Source organism: Rhinoderma darwinii, chromosome 5 (assembly GCF_050947455.1).
Source record: "Rhinoderma darwinii isolate aRhiDar2 chromosome 5, aRhiDar2.hap1, whole genome shotgun sequence".
Classification (NCBI taxonomy): Eukaryota; Metazoa; Chordata; class Amphibia; order Anura; family Rhinodermatidae; genus Rhinoderma; species Rhinoderma darwinii.
The window spans coordinates 154,196,008-154,217,351 of record NC_134691.1 but is presented as its reverse complement, the minus strand read 5'-3'; the positions used below and the strand labels follow the sequence as shown (position 1 = coordinate 154,217,351).

Sequence of the window (21,344 nt, the reverse complement as noted above, 5' to 3'; positions counted from 1 at the left end):
AATCTGGACTCCAACAAACACATAGCGCTCCTTTCCTTCTGAGCCCTCCCATGGGCCCAAACGGCAGTTTATCACCACAAATGGGGTATTGCCACACTAAGGACAAATTGGGCAACAAAATGGGGTATTTTGTTCCCTGTGAAAATAAGAAATTTTGATCACAAATGACATTTTAGTGGAAAAAATGACATTTTTTTCATTTCAGAGCCTAATTCAAATAAGTGCTGTGAAAAAACTGTGCGGTCAAAATGGTAACAACAACCATAAATGAATTCCATGAGGGGTGTAGTTTCCAAAATGGGGTCACTATTGGGGGATTCCTACTGTTTTGGCACCTCAACACCTCTTCAAACCTGGCATGCTGCCTAAAATATATTTTAAATAAAAAAGAGGACTCAAAATGCACTAGGTGCTTCTTTGCTTCTAGGGCTTGTGTTTTAGTCCACGAGCGCAGTAGGGCCACATGTGGGAAATTTCTAAAAACGGCAGAATCTGGACAATACATATTTAGTAGTGTTTCTCTGGTAAAACCTTCTGTGTTACAGAAAAAAAAATGAATAAAATTGAAATTCAGCAAGAAAAATGAAATTTGCAAATTTCACCTCCACTTTGCTTTAATTCCTGTGAAATGCCTGAAGGGTTAAAAATCTTTCTAAATGCTGTTTTGAATACTTTGAGGGGTCTAGTTTTTAAAATGGGGTGTTTTATCAGGGTTTCTAATACATAGGCCCCACAAAGCCACTTCAGAACTCAAGAGGTACCTTAAAAAAAAGGCTTTTGAAATTTTCTTAAAAATATGAGAAATTGCTGTTTATGTTCTAAGCCTTGCAACGTCCAAGAAAAATAAAAGAATGTTCAAAAAACGATGCCAATCTAAAGTAGACATATGGGAAATGTGAACTAGTAACTATTTTGGGTGGTATAACCGTCTGTTTTACAAGCAGATGCATTTAAATTCTGAAAAATGCAATTTTTTCAAACTTTTCTCTAAATTTTGCAATTTTTCACCAATAAACACTGAATATATCGACCAAATTTTACCACGAACATGAAGCCCAATGTGTCACGAGAAAACAATCTCAGAATCGCTTGGGTAGGTTTAAGCATTCCGACGTTATTACCACATAAAGTGAAATATGTCAGATTTGAAAAATGGGCTCTGAGCCTTAAGGCCAAAACTAGGCTGCGTCCTTAAGGGGTTAAGGAAAATATTTGGGTGGACTAAGAAAAAAAAAAAATCAACTTTAGAATGCAGCATTCCAAAATTTGGAATTTTGCTCTGGGCAGTAAGGTCCAAAACACTCTCGTTCGTGAAAGGATTTTTTCCCATAATCATTATTTATCACTTATCCACAGGATAGGTCAGTGGCGTAACTACTGCTGTAGCGGCTGCTACGGGGACCACGACATGAGGGGGCCCATGCCACCCGTCAACACCCCCCATGCCCGGTGGTGCCGCTAGTAGCCGTTATGGCCACTACGGGGCCCGGCCGCTAACATTTAAGGGCCGGGCAGCACGTGCCCCCTCATGCCCGGTGGCGTCGATAGCACGGGAGGAGGCCGCTAGCGACAGCCACATTCATTTGAATCTGCGTCCTCAGGACATAGATACAAGAGAATAATATAGGCTGCAGGGCACGTTAGGCCTGCAGCCTATAAGGCACTGGGAAGACTCGCTGCGCAGGCCGGTGTGATGATGTCACTGCATCACGCTGGTCTGCGCATGTGTCCCGCCCAGAGGTAGTGAAGCTTTCCGTCCGTCGCGGGAACGGGGCACGGTAAGTACAATATATTTTTGGGGGGGCTGTGTGCCAATATACAGGGGGGGCAGGGTGGCACTATATAGAAGGGTGGAGCAGAGTGGCAATATATACAAGGTGGCATTATATACAAGGGCGAGCAGGGTGGCACTATATACAAGGGAGAGCAGGGTGGCATTATATACAAGGGGGAGCAGGGTGGAACTATATACAAGGAGGAAGCAGTCAGGCATTATATATAAGGGGGAACAGGGTGGCACTATACACAAGGGGGAGCAGGGTGACACTATATACAAGGGAGGGAGCAGGGTGGCATTATATACAAGGGGGAGCAGCGTGGCACTGTTTACAAGGGGGAGCAGGGTGGCACTATATACAAGGGGGGAGCAGGGTGGAACTATATACAAGGGGGGAGCAGGGTGGAACTATATACAAGGGGGGCAGAGTGTCACTATATACAAGGGGGAGCAGGGTGGCACTATATACAAGGGGGAGCAGGGTGGCATTATATTCAAGGGGTAGCAGGGTGGCACAACAAGGGGGGAGCAGGATGGCACTATATACAATGGATGGGAGCAGGGTGACACTATATACAAAAGGGGAGCAGGGTGGCACTATATAGAAGGGGAGCAGGGTGGCACTATAAACAAGGGGGAGCAGGGTGGCAATATATATAGTGGGGGCTGTGTGGCACAATATACAAGGGGGGCTGTGTGGCATTACTAAGTGGTGCTGTGTGGCACTACTAAGGGGGGGGCTGTGTGGCACTATCTACTAGGAGGTGGCTGTATGGCACTTTACAAGGGGGAGGGCTGTGTGGCGCTATCTACAGGGGTCTATGTGTGGCACTATCTACAGGGTGCTGTGTGTGGCGGTCTCTACAGGGCTCTGTGTTTGACACTATCTACAGGGGGCTGTGTGGCACTATCTACAAGGGAGGGAGGCTGTGTGGCACTATATACAAGGGGGGCTGTGTGGCACTATATACTAGAAGATGGCTGTGTGGCATTATATACAAGGGAGGGAGCAGGGTGGCACTATATACAAGGGGAGAAGTGTGGCATTATATACAAGGGGGAGCAGGGTGGAACTATATACAAGGGGGAGCAGGGTGGCATTTTATATACAAGGGGGTCAGGGTGGAATTTTATATACAAGGGGGAGCAGGGTGGCATTATATACAAGGGGGGAGCAGGGAGGTATTATATACAAGGGGAGCAGGGTGGCATTTTATACAAGGTGGAGCAGAGTGGCACTATATACAAGAGGGAGCAGGGTGACACTATATACAAGGGAGGGAGCAGAGTGGCATTATATACAAGGGGGAGCAGCTTGGCACTATTTACAAGGGGGAGCAGGGTGGCACTATATAAAAGGGGGGAGCAGGGTGACATTATATACAAGGGGAGCAGGGTGCCATTATATACAAGGGGAGCAGGCTGGCACAACAAGGGGGGAGCAGGATGGCACTATATACAAGGAGGGAGAAGGGTGGAACTATATACAAGGTGGGCAGAGTGTCACTATATACAAGGGGGAGCAGGGTGCGACTATATATAAGGGGGAGCCGGGTGGCTTTATATTCAAGGGGGAGCAGTGTGGCACTATATACAAGGGGGGAGCAGGGTGGCATTATATACAATGGGTAGGAGCAGGGTGGCACTATATACAAAAGGGAAGCAGGGTGCCACTATATACAAGGGGGAGCAGGGTGGCACTATATATAGTGGAGGCTGTGTGGCACAATATACAAGTGGGGCACAATATACAAGTGGGGCTGTGTGGCATTACTAACGGGTGCTGTGTGGCACTACTAAGGGGGGCTGTGTGGCACTTTACAAGGGCTGTGTGACGCTATCTACAGGGGTCCATGTGTGGCGCTATCTACAGGGTGCTCTGTGTGGCGTTCTCTACAGGGCTCTGTGTCTGGCGCTATCTACAGGGGGCTGTGTGACACTATTTACAAGGGAGGGGGGCTGTGTGGCACTATATACAAGGGGGGGCTTTGTGGCACTATATACAAGAAGATGGCTGTGTGGCATTATATACAAGGGGGGCTGTGTGGCACTATATACAAGGAGATAGCTGTGTGGCATTATGTGCAAGAGGGGCTGTGTGACACTAGTAAGGGGGGCTATGTGGCACTATTTACAAGGGGAGGGCTGTGTGGCCCTATCTACAGGGGTCTGTGTGTGGCAGAATACACAGGCGTGGCTGTGTGGCACTATATAAAGGGGAAGCTGTATGGCGCTATCTACAGGGGAAATTTATGGCGATATCTACAGGGGGAGGTGGGGGCGCTAGCTACAAGTGGGGTGTGACATTATCTACAGGGGGGCTGTATGGCACAATCTACAGGGGGCAGTATCTACAGTGGGCACTATCTGTAAGGGGGGCTGCACATGGCACCTAGGGGGGGCCCAGACAGAACTTTGCTGTGGGGCCCAGTCTTTCCCAGTTACGCCCCTGGAATAGGCGATAAATATCTGATCGTGGGTGTCCGACCGCTGGGACCCCAACGATCACGAGAACGGGCTTAGCTAGCCATTCCTGGGAGCCAGATAGGAATAGAGCGGTAGCGCACATGCTGGGCCACCGCTCCATTCATTTTTATGAGGCTGTGAATAGGTGATAAATATTGATTATGGGAAAACCCCTTTAAGTGGGAAAAGCTTGTATAGTATTTTAATTCTTCATTGTATGGTATGTGATGACCATTAAATAGGTCTGCTAGGGTCCTGCAACCACAACAAACTACATCGGTCATTTTTATTGATTTTAGTATTGTTTTTATTGTGAATATTTTGTATGAGGAGTAAATTTGTATATTTCCTCATTTTCTACTGTATATGCATATGATTTTTTTACTCCTTCTGTTTTCGATTGAATTTTCTGTAATATATTTAAAAAAAATAATCGCTATGAAATTACATAGTGATCAATTTTAGTTTTTCAAAGTTTGAATATTAACTTTCTTTATTTTGTCTTTATTACTAGGATGATCCTAGGGTAAGTACAGCATGAACATTCCACGCATATATACAATTTAGATAAATAAATAAATAAAATTGTAAACACTATGACATAATGTGGTCCATAGCCGAAATTGTATGTATTTATACACGTACATATACAGTTAGGTCCAGAATTATTTGGACAGTGACACCATCTTCAGGATTTGGGCTCTGCATGCCACCACATTGGATTTGAAATGAAACAACTGAGATGCAATTGAAGTGTAGACTTTCAGGTTTAATTCAAGGGGTTGAACAAAAATATCCTGGGAAACGTTTGGGAATAGCAACCATCTTTCTACACAGCCTCCTCATTTCAGGGGCTCAAAAGTAATTGGACAAGTTAACATTACCATAAATAAAATGTTTTTTTAAAATAATTTGTAGAGAATCCTTTGCAGGCAATGAATGCGTGAAGTCTGGAACCCATGGATATCACCAAACGCTGGGTTTCCTCCTTCGTGATGCTTTGCCAGGCCTTTACTGCAGCTGTCTTCAGTTGTGGGAATGAGAAAAAATTAGCTAAACCTACATTTTCTTTGAAAAAATGTAGGTTTTAATTTTCACAGCCTAATTCCAATAATTTCTGCAATAAACCTGTGGGGTAAAATTGCTCACTATACCCCTAGATAATTTCCTTGAGGGGTGTAGTTTTCCAAATGGGGTCACTTTTGGGGGATTTCCAATGTTTTGGCACCGCAAGAGCCCTTCAAACCTGACATGGTGCCTAAAATATATTCTAAAAAAAAGGGAGGCCCAAAATCCACTAGGTACTCTTTTGCTTCTGAGGCCGGTGCTTCAGTCTATTACCACACTAGGACCACATGTAGGATATTTCCTAAAACTGAAGAACCTGGGCAATAAATATTGAGTTGCGTTTCTCTGATAAAACTTTCTGTGTTACAAAAGAAATGGATTAAAAATGAATCTCTGCAAAAAAAAAAATGAAATTTGTAAATTTCACCTCTACTTTGCTTTAAAGGGAATGTGTTGGCAGCAAAACATGATTTTTTTTTTTTTAGTTAAACAATTAGTGTATAGGTGATTAAACATTGTTCTATTTTTTTTTTTTTTTCACGAGTCAGGAAATATTATAATACACTTGTTCTACCTGTATAAACGTTTAAAATAATTCTTTAATGATAATTTATTAAAATATAGTAGGGCACAAAGTGCCAAAAGATCCAAATACAGGCGTTGGCAGCCAGATCAAGAATGCACAGTAAGAGGAGTGTGAAATGGACAATCAACATGCACTGATTGAACAGTGCCTGACAAGTCTGATGTAGTTTTCAACACCTCTTAGGATGTGCTGGCAAATATTGGTAGGATCTGATTGCCACAGATTACAGGCACACTTCCCTACGCGTTTCTGCACCACATTAGGGGAGCGTCCTCAGGGGTATGAATTGCCTGATATCACTCGTATTAGTTCACGAGATGCCGGTCAGCTGATATTCAGCTGTTCAAGTAGTATAACGGCGCATACGAGACACTGATGTCGGTCTAGCGCGCGCCGGAGAAACAAGGAAGCTTTAAAGCCCTGGCCCCACCTCCCAGGCATTGCGTAGCAAAGTGCCGATCCAATGGGAGAGTGAGACGTCGACCAGCGACGCCCACCCACAGGTCGGCTCCCTAGTAACCACGCAGCCAATGGAACAGATGCAACAAGCATCTATGGTAACAGGGGGGAGCTACAGGCGGCCGAGCATACAATGCCGATAGCAAAAATGAAAACAAGCGCCATGTGAATGACAGGGCGATCGGGGAGACACATAAACAACCAAACCACAGTGCAAAAATGTAGCGAAGATGGCCATCGAACATGAAGAGCAATGATTTAGTAAAGGAAACTGACAACTAAGACACTAGACCATGCACGAAAGTTAAACAGTGGAGACTAAGTGTCAGTAATTGGCAGGAGTAGTAGAAATAGATAACTAATGTCAGTGATTACCAGGAGTAGGAAGAGTAAGACAAACGGACTAGAAACAGCTGACCTTCTTATAAGAAAGGAAGATATGAGATAGAATCATTGAGGCCCAGTGGTTTGATGGTTTGCATCCTGAAAATCCACTGGGCCTCCTTTTGTAGAATACGTTTGTCCCAATCTCCTCCCCTAATAGGTGGCTTGATAGATTCCATCCCTTGGAATTTAATGACGGAAGAATCTCCCAGATGGTGGTCCCACACATGTCTAGATACAGGAGTATCGGTTTGATTCTTAATATCGCACATGTTCCTACTCCTGGTAATCACTGACATTAGTTATCTATTTCTACTACTCCTGCCAATTACTGACACTTAGTCTCCACTGTTTAACTTTCGTGCATGGTCTAGTGTCTTAGTTGTCAGTTTCCTTTACTAAATCATTGCTCTTCATGTTCGATGGCCATCTTCGCTACATTTTTGCACTGTGGTTTGGTTGTTTATGTGTCTCCCCGATCGCCCTGTCATTCACATGGCGCTTGTTTTCATTTTTGCTATCGGCATTGTATGCTCGGCCGCCTGTAGCTCCCCCCTGTTACCATAGATGCTTGTTGCATCTGTTCCATTGGCTGCGTGGTTACTAGGGAGCCGACCTGTGGGTGGGCGTCGCTGGTCGACGTCTCACTCTCCCATTGGATCGGCACTTTGCTACGCAATGCCTGGGAGGTGGGGCCAGGGCTTTAAAGCTTCCTTGTTTCTCCGGCGCGCGCTAGACCGACATCAGTGTCTCGTATGCGCCGTTATACTACTTGAACAGCTGAATATCAGCTGACCGGCATCTCGTGAACTAATACGAGTGATATCAGGCAATTCATACCCCTGAGGACGCTCCCCTAATGTGGTGCAGAAACGCGTAGGGAAGTGTGCCTGTAATCTGTGGCAATCAGATCCTACCAATATTTGCCAGCACATCCTAAGAGGTGTTGAAAACTACATCAGACTTGTCAGGCACTGTTCAATCAGTGCATGTTGATTGTCCATTTCACACTCCTCTTACTGTGCATTCTTGATCTGGCTGCCAACGCCTGTATTTGGATCTTTTGGCACTTTGTGCCCTACTATATTTTAATAAATTATCATTAAAGAATTATTTTAAACGTTTATACAGGTAGAACAAGTGTATTTCAATAAATTTAAACGTATACCTATTTATCACTGATTTTGGACCAATTAGGAAATATTATAAATTGGATTCAATTGGATTCTAATTTATAATATTTCCCATTGCTGGTCACTAGATGGAGCCATTCCCAAAATTGCAGCATTGCATGTGGTAAAGCAACCACATTGCTTTATGCTGCAAAATTGGGTAAAAAGCCCTCGCTCTAGTGAGCTCTGAGAATCCCCCCTCCTTTATCCTGGCTAGTGCCGGGATAAACGAGGGGATTGAACGGTCAAACCTCCTACACTGTGTGTCGCCATTTTTTGAGCTAACACACAGTGTAGTAGGTTTACATACAGTAGTAAACACACACAAACACAAACATACATAGAAATCTCTTACCTGCTCCTGCCGCCGCGGCTCCCTCCGGCCCGTCCGCTCAGTCTGCTGCCGCTGGTCCAAGTGCACAAGTCCGGAAGCCGCGACTGGAAGTAGTAATATTACTGTCCGGCCGCGACTTCCGGTCCACAGGAAAATGGCGCCGGACGGCGCGCATTTCAAATTGGACTGTGTGGGAGCGGCGCATGCGCCGTTCCCACACAGACGGCGTACATTGAAGTGGATGGAACGGGCCCCGTTCGCAGTCCCTATGGGACTGTGGCTGCCGTATTCCATGTCTGTATGTGTCGTTAATCAACACATACAGAAATGGAAAAAAAAATGGCAGCCCCCATAGGGAAGAAAAAGTGTAAAAATAAGAAAAAGTAACACACAAACACACAAATTAATCCAAACGTTTTTAATAAAGCACTAACATCTTTAACATATTAAAAAAAAAATTGTGGTAACACTGTTCCTTTAATTCCTGTGAAATGTCTAAAGGGTTAAGAAACTTTCTAAATGCTGTTTTGAATACCTTGAGGGGTGAAGTTTTTAAAATGGGGTGACTTATTGGGGGTTTCTAAGATATAAAGCCCTCAAAGCCACTTCACAACTGAACTGGCCCCTGTAAATATAGCTTTTTGAAATTTTCTTGAAAATGTGAGAAATTGCTGCTAAAGTTCTAATCCTTGTAAGGGTGTTCAAAAAATGATGCCAATCTAAAGTAGACATATGGGGGATGTTAAGTAGAAACAATTTTGTGTGGTATAACTGCCTGTCTTACAAGCAGATACATTTACATTTAGAAAAGTGCTAATTTTTGCAATTCTTCACAAAATTTTGGAGTTCAATTCAATACTGAATTTAAATCAAGCAAATTTTCCAGTAACAAAGTCCAATGTGTCACAAAAAAAACAATCCCAGAATCGCTTTGATAGGTAAAAGCATTCCAAAGTTATTACCACATAAAGTGAAACATGTCAGATTTGAAAAATGAGGCTCTGTCAGGAAGGTCAAAAGTGGCCAAAGCGGGAAGGGGTTAAAGAGGCTCTGTCACCAGATTCTCAAATCCCTATTGCCTATTGCATGTGATCGGTGCTGCAATGTAGATAACAGTAACGTTTTTTTTTTTTGTTTTTTTTTAAAACGTTCATTTTTGGCCAAGTTATGAGCTATTTTATATATATGCAAATGAGCTTTGAAATGAACAATTGGGCGTTTTTTTTTTCGTTATGTCCAACTGGGCGTGTATTGTTTTTTTAACTGGGCGTGTTTACGTGTATGACGCTGACCAATCAGTGACCAGTCAGCATCATACACTCATCTCCATTGATTTACACAGCAGCGATGTGCAGCCACAAACACAGAGATTAACGTTAATCAAGTATCCTGATAATGAATACACATGAAATCCAGCCTGGACGTCATGTGTATTCAGAATCCTGACACTTCTGACTCTTTTCTGTGAGATTCCAGCAAGCCACGCGTAATCTCGCGAGATTACGGAGGTAAACGAGATTTCGTTTCCCTTGCTGGAAATCTCAAAGAAAAGAGTCAGAAGTGTCAGGATTCTGAATACACATGACATCCAGGCTGGATGGTCATGTGTATTCATTATCAGGACACTAGATTAACGTTAATCAAGTGTCCTGATAATGAATACACATGAAATCCAGCCTGGACGTCATGTGTATTTAGAATCCTGACACTTCTAACTCTTTTCTTTGAGATTTCAAGCAAGGGAAACGAAATCTCGTTTACCTCCGTAATCTCGCGAGATTACGCGTGGCTTGCTGGAATCTCACAGAAAAGAGTCAGAAGTGTCAGGATTCTGAATACACATGACGTCCAGGCTGGATTTCAAAGTATCACAATCAATCTTTAAACCCCTGAAACCGGGTAATATTCCGTGTTACAGATGCGTCAATTGCACTTTGATGTGCAAGGGTGATTCCTTTAAACATCCAGTTACTGGACAACAATTTAAAATTAGACACAATTTCACTTGTGTTACAAAAGATTCGGATTGGGTCATATACGTGTTATGGTGTCCCTGTGGCCTCCTATATGTAGGGGAGACAACTTGTGCTTTCAAAACCCGATTAAATAATTATCGTTTCTCGATACGCAAAAAGAAACTTGACTTACCTGTGTCTAAGCATTTTTCAGAATATGGTCACAATGAGAGGGATCTAAGATTTATGATCCTGGACCATGTTCCTATACTACAATTAGGCGGCGATCGTCATGCGATATTACATAAAAAAGAATTGAGGTGGATATTCCAATGAAATACATTGAAACCATTTGGACTAAGGCCTCATGCACACGACCGTGTTCGGTCCGTGATATACGGTCCGCATGTCGGCCGCATGTCCCGGACCGAACACAGTGCAGGGAGTCGGGCTCCTAGCATCACACTTATCTATGACGATAGGGGTCACTGCCTGTCCGCGGAACTACTGTCCCGTACTGTAATCATGTTTTAGTGTGTGACAGTAGTTACGTGGATAGGCAGTGACACCTAGCGTCATAGATAAGTATGATGCTAGGAGCCCGGCTCCCTGTACTTTGTACGGTCCGGGACAAGCGGCCGACATGCGGACCGTATATCACGGACCGAACACGGTCGTGTGCATCAGGCCTTAATGTTGAATTTGCTGTAGATAGGTTAGCTGTATGACGCTCACATTATCTCTCTCCTTGAGTTCTTTGATGTCCTCCCTAGTATAAAGAATGATGACACACTAGTATTTGTATTTTTTATGATGAATTTCTTGTCAATATGTGATTAATACTAATTTTTATATTTTTGTATTTTTCTAGATCGAAATACCACTCCCAACAGAATTTCGGAATCTCATTCTTTATTTTTAATAATAGAATTACGATATTAGGGATACCTGACACGGCTGTGCCATATTCATCTTGTCTTATGATATCAATAAAGATATTTATCATTTGTTGAATTTTTTCTAGTCTCCTACTGTGGTGTTAAGTGATGTAGAGATATTTATATATAAAAGATTTCTTTTAAAAAAATGAAAAAAATATATATATGCTTTATGAGAAATGGGGTCGTTGATACGACAATCTTGGTCCGTTACACGGATGAGGGGGATGGGACATCATATGCACGTGAAGACGATGCTATGTGGTTCCTAAAACCCTAGGTAGAAGGATGCTCTGAATACTTAATTGCGGACAGAGCTCTTTGTGCCAACGTGTGGATCATTCATAAGAAGCTGATATAATAACATAATATTGCCAAACTATTTTAATATCTCCATTCTATTTTAATATCTCCATTCCTTACCATGAGGAGCATTGATTTATTTACCTGTTTTGGTTACAATACAGACTTTTTGTCCGACACAGCCGTGTTACTAGTTATCCGCTACATAGTTGCATCAGTTGCTTGGCAACCTATGAAGCCGCTTCACACATGACCAGTTTAGTGGAACGCATTGACACGCATTACATCATTTTGATGCGTCCGATGCGTCTCGCTATTGATCGACGATACACTTCCGTCTCTTGGCTTTATACGTATGTATTAAAGTCTAATGACTTTAGGCATGCAGCGGTTTGCTACAATCTATGCCTACGAATTTACATACTAATGATTCACCTGATGTATCTGAAGTTCTGGTTGGTGAGTGTGGTTATGACGATTGATTCTAACACCACTGAGGCATAAATGATTATGTTGTAATCAGTTGTTTTTAACGTTTGTGTCACTGTATATTGCCACTTACACTGTTATATATACACATTCGCACTTTCTGTATCATGTTTGTGTTTCATAATGATACCTTATAACATGCATTATATGAGTTTTTCAACACTGCATACTTGATTGTATTATAATGAGACTAATTATGTTAAGTAGTCTCAACCCTATATTAGTTTCCTGTAGTAGATGTGTCACTAGGCTTGATAAAGATCCTATTGTAGGATTGAAACGTTGCTGTTGTTCTTGGATTGAATAAACCACCACTTTTTTCACATTGGAGTGCTGCAAATCTTCTTTCTTTGTATATCAATACACGTCCGAGGATCGGGACGTTTTGCTGGGCACCTGATCGATTGATTCCGTGTGAGTGCTGCTGCTTTCTTGTTTGCTATATATATATATATATATATATATGCAAATGAGCTTTGAAATGAACAATTGGGCGTTTTTTTTTTCGTTATGTCCAACTGGGCGTGTATTGTTTTTTTAACTGGGCGTGTTTACGTGTATGACGCTGACCAATCAGTGACCAGTCAGCATCATACACTCATCTCCATTGATTTACACAGCAGCGATGTGCAGCCACAAACACAGAGATTAACGTTAATCAAGTGTCCTGATAATGAATACACATGAAATCCAGCCTGGACGTCATGTGTATTTAGAATCCTGACACTTCTAACTCTTTTCTTTGAGATTTCAAGCAAGGGAAACGAAATCTCGTTTACCTCCGTAATCTCGCGAGATTAGGCGTGGCTTGCTGGAATCTCACAGAAAAGAGTCAGAAGTGTCAGGATTCTGAATACACATGATGTCCAGGCTGGATTTCATGTGTATTCATTATCAGGACACTTGTGTATGTAGCTGCACATCGTTCTAGTAAGAACACTATGTGTTGTGTAAATGAATGGAGAGGAGTGTATGACGCTGACTGGTCACAGATTGGTCAGCGTCATACACGTAAACACGCCCAGTTAAAAACACAATACACGCCCAGTTGGACATAACGAAAAAAAAACGCCCAGTTGTCAATTTCAAAGCTCATTTGCATATATATAAAATAGCTCATAACTTGGCCAAAAATGAACGTTTAAAAAAAAAACAAAAAAAAACGTTACTGTTATGTACATTGCAGCGCCGATCCCATGCAATAGGAGATAGGGATTTGAGAATCTGGCGACAGAGCCTCTTTAAGCCAATATTGATTATATAACTGTATATTCAATATGTTTTGGTAAACAGCTAAAATGCCAAAACTTGTGTCACTGTCCAAATAATTCTGGGCCTAACTGTATATTGTATATAACCTTTCACACATATATTATTGTGTGTATATATATATATATATATATATATATATATATATATATATAAACAAAAGAAATCCTACAGCACTCCGATGGTTCCAAAAAGTATGTGATTTATTCAGTCAACAGCTGCAACGTATCCGTCCTGCTATAGGAGCTTTTTCTACACATATATATATATATATATATATATATATATATATATACATATATATATATACATACATACATACATACACACACACTGTATATACATATACATGTATATTACTTACTTGTTTTACTTTTCTCTCAACTTTTCAGTGTCCACTTGAGAGAGTGCCTTCATCTGCTTGCCAGTGTCCAGAAGGTCAGCCTGGGTTTCCAGGAATACCAGGACCAGAGGTCAGAAATCTTTTTTACTGTTGATGTGTTGCTGTAAAAATCTACAACATGGAAAAGTGGTAGTTTCTCATTTTAAAAGAACTCCAACTTTATCTATTAGACATTCATGGACTATTCTGTGGATCTGCTATAAATGTCTAAGATGGCAATACCCCTTTGACAATAACATGAAGTCACAGTTCCTAAACTGTCCATTTGTAAAATGTCACAGATTTTCAGAACTGTATACTATAAATAGCAGGACAGTGTTTGTGTGCTTTAGTTAAAGGCTTTAGGCCCCATTCACACGGCCGTAATTTGGATCCGCAATTACGGACTGTAATTGCGGATCAAAGTACGGACCAATTCATTTCTATTGCCCACGGACACCTTCCTGTATATTTAACGCGTAAAGTCATCCATAATCATGACTTGTCCCAAAAGTCGCAGTTATGTTACCATAATCCGTATGTGACTGCAGTGGCACTTGATTTGCCACTGCCCTCTTGTGATGTGTCATCCCTATTGAAAAAATTTCATTGCATGGCATGAGTAAAGAGGAGGAGTAACATGGATCTAAACAGCAGCAGTAGTGAAGCATAGCATTTTTTTAAATGTACGTAGCTGGTAATGTTTCAGGCTGCTTTGCAGCCATTTATGTTAGCCAGGAAAACCCTTTTAAGCTAGGGCTCTACAGCACCTTTAAGTTGCCTGCCAGTTGTCACATTGTGGGGTGTAGACCCACTGGGCCGTACCGCGTGGTGGGGTAGCAGCTGGCCAACAAGGTACAAAACAATGTCTATAGTTCTGAACGGGTACCTGAGGCAATGTAGACAGTAGCGGGAGCATGACTTGACTTTCACAGCAGGTGACGCTGCAGATGCAGCAGGAAGACACTACTTGACTTTCACAGTAGATACGATAGCACAGGATACAGGGTACAGGCAGCAGGAACGGGTAACACTGGGAACTGGAAAACACTGGGAGACCTTTAGCAATGCAGCAACCACGAGGAAGAGCTTCCCAGGAGGATGGGAGCAGTAGTGAAGTGCACGGTGTATGGCCTGAGGTATCTGTAGGAATCTCTACCTCTCCTCCCTCGCTCCTTCTCGGGCTGGCACAGTGACAGGGGGGCTGCACTATGGATGATGGTGGTGATAGTCTTTTCCCCCGTAGCAACTCCTGTGATGGTGGTAGTAGTATGTGTGCGCCTGGCAAGGTGGTATGTGGGGTGCCCTTGATGTTATGCAGTGCAGGGACCAGACGACACAGGGGATTTGAATAACTCACGTTTACTGAAGAACTTTATACAGTCTTCCAAAATGGAGGCACGTTATCTTCTGTCCACTTCAGCAGTTGAGGGGAAGAAGGGACCAGTGGGTGACCAATGAGGGTTTCAATTGTCCAGCTATATCTAGAAATCATTCACTTTTCCAGCAGCGTGTGTAATAAATGAACTCACTTTTCTCAGTGATGAGGGTTGTAGTTGAGTGACTTGATAGACACTTCTTATATTAATTGTGGCGTGCGGCAGAACCGGTAACAGCGCCAGCAGGAGTTCTGAGGCCCAATATTATATAGACTTCTCCTCAGAAACAGACAGACAGCTTTTCAGCTAAATAATACTTGCTGTGGTGATGATAGAGATGATATGCTGGTTACAATCTCCTTACTGTTCCTCCTCTTGCATTGGGCTGCAGGTGCTGAGACCTGTTGCCAGTTGAAAGGATTGTATTAATCTGCTGTGTCAGAGCAGCTAGCAGACATGTCTGTCTCCTCACAGACACGACCCGACTCCTCTGTGTAGACTGTGAGACAGAGTCAGAGTGAGGCTCTAGGGCTGTAGCCAGGCTCCACCCCCTTTTCAAACAATGCTAGATGTACAATGCACCCTCTAGTGGCTCCCCACTGATACCTTCATCCTTCTCTTCAGCTGGTGAACAGCACACTGTGTGAAAAATAATAAAGACATGTAAAACACATTCAATGCATGACATACAAATAACAGGGAACCAGAAGGGTATCTTCTGGGATGCTGCATACTCCCGGACTTAAGACAAGACGTCCTCGTCGTTTTCTTGGATATGAACAGCCTAAAAGATGTAAAAAGGGTTAACATGAAATGCAAACATCTTAATAACATTGTATTCCTGTATTCTTGACTCTCGAAGGGGGAATAGGGGCGAAGATTTCTTCTGTAACAGTTGGAAGATGAGGGGCAGAAGTCTCAAGTCAAGATGAGCGGCAGTGTCCAACAGTTTATGGCACTTAGGATATGAGGGGCTCTGGTACGTCAGAGTCTATGGGGATATTCCCTCTTGAACGTAACAAGGGTTGGTAGGCTTCGGCCTAACTTGGATAGGAATAAATGAAGAAATGAAGAAGGGGCTCTAGAACATAAGAGTCTTTCTTGTTCCCTACTTGCAATTATATTCAATCCCTATAGCGAACTGGTTTCACTCCTTTAGTGGTTCTCTCTGATCTCCTGACAGGTTCAGGTACAACAACAGCAGGTACATGATGTGATCTGTCCTCTGTGTGAGTTGTAGACACTGTAGGTGTAGGATCAGGTGCAAGGAATGACAAAATTGGGGTAAACCACCAACTCAGTGGGTTCTTTATGTCCAAGTGTTGCTCTTGAGTTGAGGACTCAGTAGTTGTTGCTTCAATAGCTTCAGTTACTTCTGGTAGATCAATTGCAACTGGTTCTTCAATTGATATTTCCTGTTCAATGGTAGGCAACTGTTGATCTTGTAGGCACAGTTTAAGCCTGTTACGGTGGACAATTTGCGGTTGTTTACCATCTCTTTGGATCTCATAGATATCTGTTCCTTGGTATGGGACAGCCTTGATGGTATAAGGGATTCTTTCCCACTTAGTGTCCAATTTGCTGGTTCTTTGAAAGTTTTTCAACCAGACAAGGTCTCCAACTTGAAAGGGTTTAGCATTAGCATGTTGGTCATAATCATGTTGTTGCTTCTTTCTCGCTTCTTCCATCCTAGCTTCAACAATTTCATTTGCATCAGCCATGCGTCTTTGGTGTTCACTCACCCACTCTGTGGTTGGTAGAGGGTTCAAGTCATCTGGAACGGACACATTCAATGAAATGTCTGAAGGCAGCTTTCCTTGTCTTCCGAACAATAGGAAGTATGGGGTGTAACCTGTGGAGGCTTGCATAGTGTTGTTGTAGATGTACACCAACTCAGGCAAATGATTTGGCCAGACAGCTCTCTGATGAGGCGGTAAAGTTCTGAGCATCTCAATCAGAATCTGGTTCATCTTCTCACACAACCCATTTCCTTGGGGATGGTAAGCGGTTGTTCTTAGTTTCTTACAGTTGTACAGCTGACAAAGTTCCTGAAATAGTTGGGATTCAAATGCAGAACCTCTATCTGTCAAGATCTTCTCAGGACAGCCATAGGGTAGAAGGAAAGTTTTTAGGAAGACTGCAGCGGTGGTCTTTGCTGTCAAGTCCTTTACTGGTACTGCGACTGTGAATTTGGTGTAATGGTCGATGATGGTCATGGCATAGGTGTATCCTGTTCTACTTGGCTCCATTTTCACATGGTCGATGGCCACGATCTCCAGCGGTCGATGACTCACGATAGGATGCAGAGGGGCCTTTTGGTTTGGCTTCTCTCCTCTTGCTAAGGCACAAGCAGTACATTCTTGACACCATTTCTCGACATCACCTCTAATTCCGATCCAATAGAATCTTCTGCGAATTGTAGCTTCTGTCTTTTGAACTCCAAAGTGTCCAGACTTGTTGTGGTATGCCTCAAGGACAACTTTGGCATCTCTCCTTGGGATGACAATTTGGTGCAGCCGATTACTGGTGATGGGATCCAGCACTCTCCTCAGCAGCAGACCATTCTCTTCAAAGAGACGTTTCCTTTGTCTCCAAAGGCGAAGTAGTTCTGGGTCTGTGTTGCCTCGGCGGATTCTAATGGGTATTTTTTTGGTATCCAGGTAGTCTAGGATATCTCCAATCACTCTGCTCTCAGCTTGCAACAGGGCCCATTGTTCTTGTTCTGGTGACTGCTTCTTGGCCTGTTGGGAAGAACAATGTACCTGGGTTTTGTTGTTGATAGCATCAGGATCTGCAAAGCGGTTGTAGAATGCAGGCATCTCTACTTCCTCTTTGTGGTTGTCATCATCAGGATTCTCCGGGTCTTCTCCTGTAGGCAGGCGGGACAAGGCATCCGCATTGATGTTGGACTTGCCTGTTCTGTATTTGACCACGAAGTTGTAATTTGCTAATCGTGAAGCCCATCTCTGTTCTAAGGCTCCCAGCCTTGCGGTGTTCAGGTGTGCTAGCGGGTTGTTATCTGTGAAGACAGTGAAGGAAGAAGCGGCAAGGTAGTCCTTAAACTTCTCTGTGACGGCCCAGACCAATGCAAGGAACTCCAGCTTGAAGGAACTATAGTTCTGATCGTTTCTTTCAGCTCCTTTGAGTGCTCTACTTGCATAGGCGATCACTCTTTCTTTTTGTCTCCTTGTTGTTGGGCCAGCACTGCACCAAGTCCTTGGTTGCTTGCATCTGTGTAAAGATGGAAGGGCAGGCTGTAATCTGGGTAGCCCAGAATGGGTGGTTCAGTCAATAATCTTTTTAGTAACTGGAAGGCAATTTCTTGTTCTTCTTTCCAGTTAATGGGAATTCTCCTCTTCAAGTGTTCTTTAGGGTGCCCCCTCAAGAGTTCTTGTAGCGGTTCAGCGATGCGGGCAAAATGAGGAATGAATCTCCGGTAGTACCCGGCAAATCCGAGAAAGCTTCTTACTTCCTTCACAGTGGTAGGTGTAGGCCAACTGTGGACAGCAGCTATCTTCTCAGGATCTGGCTTTATGCCTTCTGCGTTCACTATATGTCCCAAGTACTGGACTTGAGGTTGGAGGAGGTGACACTTGGAGGGTTTGATTTTTAAGCCATTTTTGGTTCGGACCTGGAACACTTCAGCTAGATGCTTGAGATGATCTTCATAGGACTTGGAGTAGACTATGACGTCATCCAGGTATAGGAGCACAGTCTCAAAGTTCCTGTGACCTAGGCATCTTTCCATCAGCCTTTGGAATGTTCCAGGAGCATTGCACAGTCCGAAGGGCATGCAATTGAACTCGAATAAGCCCATTGAGGTGGTGAAGGCTGTCTTCTCCCTATCAGCTGGAGACATTGGTACTTGCCAGTAACCACTTGTGAGATCCAGTGTAGAGAAGTAGGCAGCTGATCCCAGGGCTGTCAGAGATTCTTCAATCCTTGGAAGAGGATAGGCATCCTTGTGGGTAATGTTATTAATTTTTCTGTAATCCACACAGAAGCGAAGGTTGCCATCTTTCTTCCTGACAAGAACTAGTGGTGCAGCCCAGGGGCTGTGACTTTCTTGGATGACTTTGGCCTCTTTCATGTCGTGGACCATCTGCTTCACGTCTTGGTATAGGGCAGGTGGTATAGGCCTGTGTCTTTCCTTAATGGGAGGATGAGTACCAGTGGGAATAGTGTGCTCAATGTCTTTTGCTCTCCCATTGTCCAGAGGATGCTTACTAAAGGCTTCATGGCTATCCTGAGCCACTTCAAGTACTCCTTGGATCTGGTAGGCAGGTGTTGTTGCGGTTCCCACATGGATTTCTCCCCACCAGGGTGTTACTGGTGCTTCTTCTGACGTCTTTAGTTGCTGTGCAGCCTGTTTAGCGGTGACAGTTGGAATGTCCACCAGGTCTTGCACACTGAGTTGGGACAGCTGTGCTACAGGGTAGTACTTCCTCAGGGTTACTGAATGGTCTCCTAAGTTGAGAAGACGGATGGGTACTTTCCCTTCGACCACAGTCACTAAACTTTGGGCAGCCATAACCATTGGATGTTCATCTAGTGGTATTGGTTCCACTAGGGCTTGGTAGTCAAGTCCTTGTAGGCCTGAACGGGCCCGACACCATAGCAGTGTTTCTGTGCCAGGTTTTAGGGTTACTGGATGGTGGTCCTTGATGCGAGCTCTGCAGATCTCTCCTCTGGCGTTGGTGAATCGCTGTTGGGCAGCCAGTACACGGATGGTCTTGTGTATTACCTTCTGGGCAGCCTGGGAAGCCGTGGGGACGGATTGTCGTAGGGCCTCTAGCATTTCTCCATAGCAGTGCTTTAGGATGTTCATTCCCAGAATTACTGTGGGTTGTCCTTGATGTTTAACTTTGATCACGAGGACTCCTTGCTGAGGTAAGTGCACTCCTCCCACTTGGACAGTAGGCTCCCAGTACCCGTGCAGAGGTAGGGACTGGCCGTTGGTAGCGATGACGTCTAACCAGGCTTCTGGAGGTTGCATCAGGATCTTGCTACTCCAGTGTTGTTCAAAGGCGGCCTGCTGGATGGTTGTCACTTGGGATCCCGTATCCAGGAGGGCAGCAAATGGTACTCCATTGATGCGGATGGTAACTTCTGGACGAGGTCCGACAAACCGTGGCAGCCATTTTGGATCTTTGGGACCTATTATTTCTCCTCCCGAGGAATGGTCCTCTGCCTCGGGAGACGTCCGTTTAACGCCCAGCATTGACGTTCTTGGTGACCTATCTTATGGCAGTGTCTGCAGGCAGGTCTCCCATGTTCATCAAAGCGATCTGTCGACGTTTTGTTGGGACTATTGCAGTAGCCCTTGCTAGGACTATTTGGATAACTGTCTCTAGATGTTGGCAGCTCACATTTTACTGGAGAGCTGGCTTCTAGATTCTCCAGTCGTTGGCAGACTTGCTCCAGGCTTTTGGCAATGAGTTTCAGTTGATCTTGGTACTGATCTCCTCCAGCTGTGATTTGAGCCTGTGTAGCCTGGTAGGTGATGGGCTTGCAAGGTGTTGGATGTGGTGCTACTGGGGCAGGTTCCTCTTCTGCCTCTTTAAGAGGGGTGGTAGCCCTGACTGTTCTTCTTCTGGGCCTTCTTTCTAGTACCTCTATGGCCAGTTCTTTAAACTCATGGAAGGTGCTGTCAGGGTTCTGGACGGACATCATTTGTAGTTGATGACTCATGGAATCTGAGGCGACTCCTTCAATGAACTGCTCCCTCAGGATTCTGTCTGCTTTTTCAGCCTCATGGGGGTCGGCTTGTATCATGGCCCTCATGGTCTCCTGTAAGGAAAGAGCAAAATTTCGGAGTGTCTCACCTGGTTGCTGAACTCTGTCCATGAACCTCATCCTGAGCTCAGAGATGGATTTGGGCTCAAAGGTGGTACGTAGCTGGACCAGGATCTGATCCACAGCCTTCTTTTGGATACGTGGCCAGGACTCCACTTCTTTTAGGGCCACATCTTGTAGTTGTCCCATTAAGATCTCTACCTTCTGTTCTTCTGGAATGGGGTAGAGGCGGAACATGGCAAGCATCTTTTTTCTAAAGTCTTTTAAGGTGTGTGGTTCACCTTTGTAGTGGGGCAGCCATGGGGCCCCTGCATAGTAGGGCATGGACAGCGGCATGATGCAGGGTGCTGCAGCAGGTGTTGTTCTTTCTGTCATGGCCGGTGTAGTGACCGTGCGGAGACCGGGCTCTTCCGTGTCACTTGAGTCCGACATTGTTACTGTCCCTTTAAATTTTTCCAATGTCTATTATTGGCGCTCCCGGACTTTTAACTGAGTCGGGGGTCTTGTTAAAGGTGCTCCTGGGCTTTTTATTGGGCACCGGTGGTGGTACAGCAGGGGTTAACTTGATGGCCAATTGAATCGGGACT

At 44.0% G+C, this 21,344-nt stretch overlaps 1 protein-coding gene across 1 annotated transcript in view; it reads left to right on the top strand.

Annotated features, from left to right (window-relative positions):
- LOC142652516 (uncharacterized) overlaps positions 1-21,344 on the top strand; it is a 122,393-nt gene that overhangs the window by 52,401 nt on the left and 48,648 nt on the right. The window contains exons 7-8 of the mRNA XM_075828167.1: positions 4,758-4,769; positions 13,593-13,673. Of these exons, the coding sequence (XP_075684282.1) occupies positions 4,758-4,769; positions 13,593-13,673 (93 nt within the window). The remainder of the gene's footprint in view (positions 1-4,757; positions 4,770-13,592; positions 13,674-21,344) is intronic.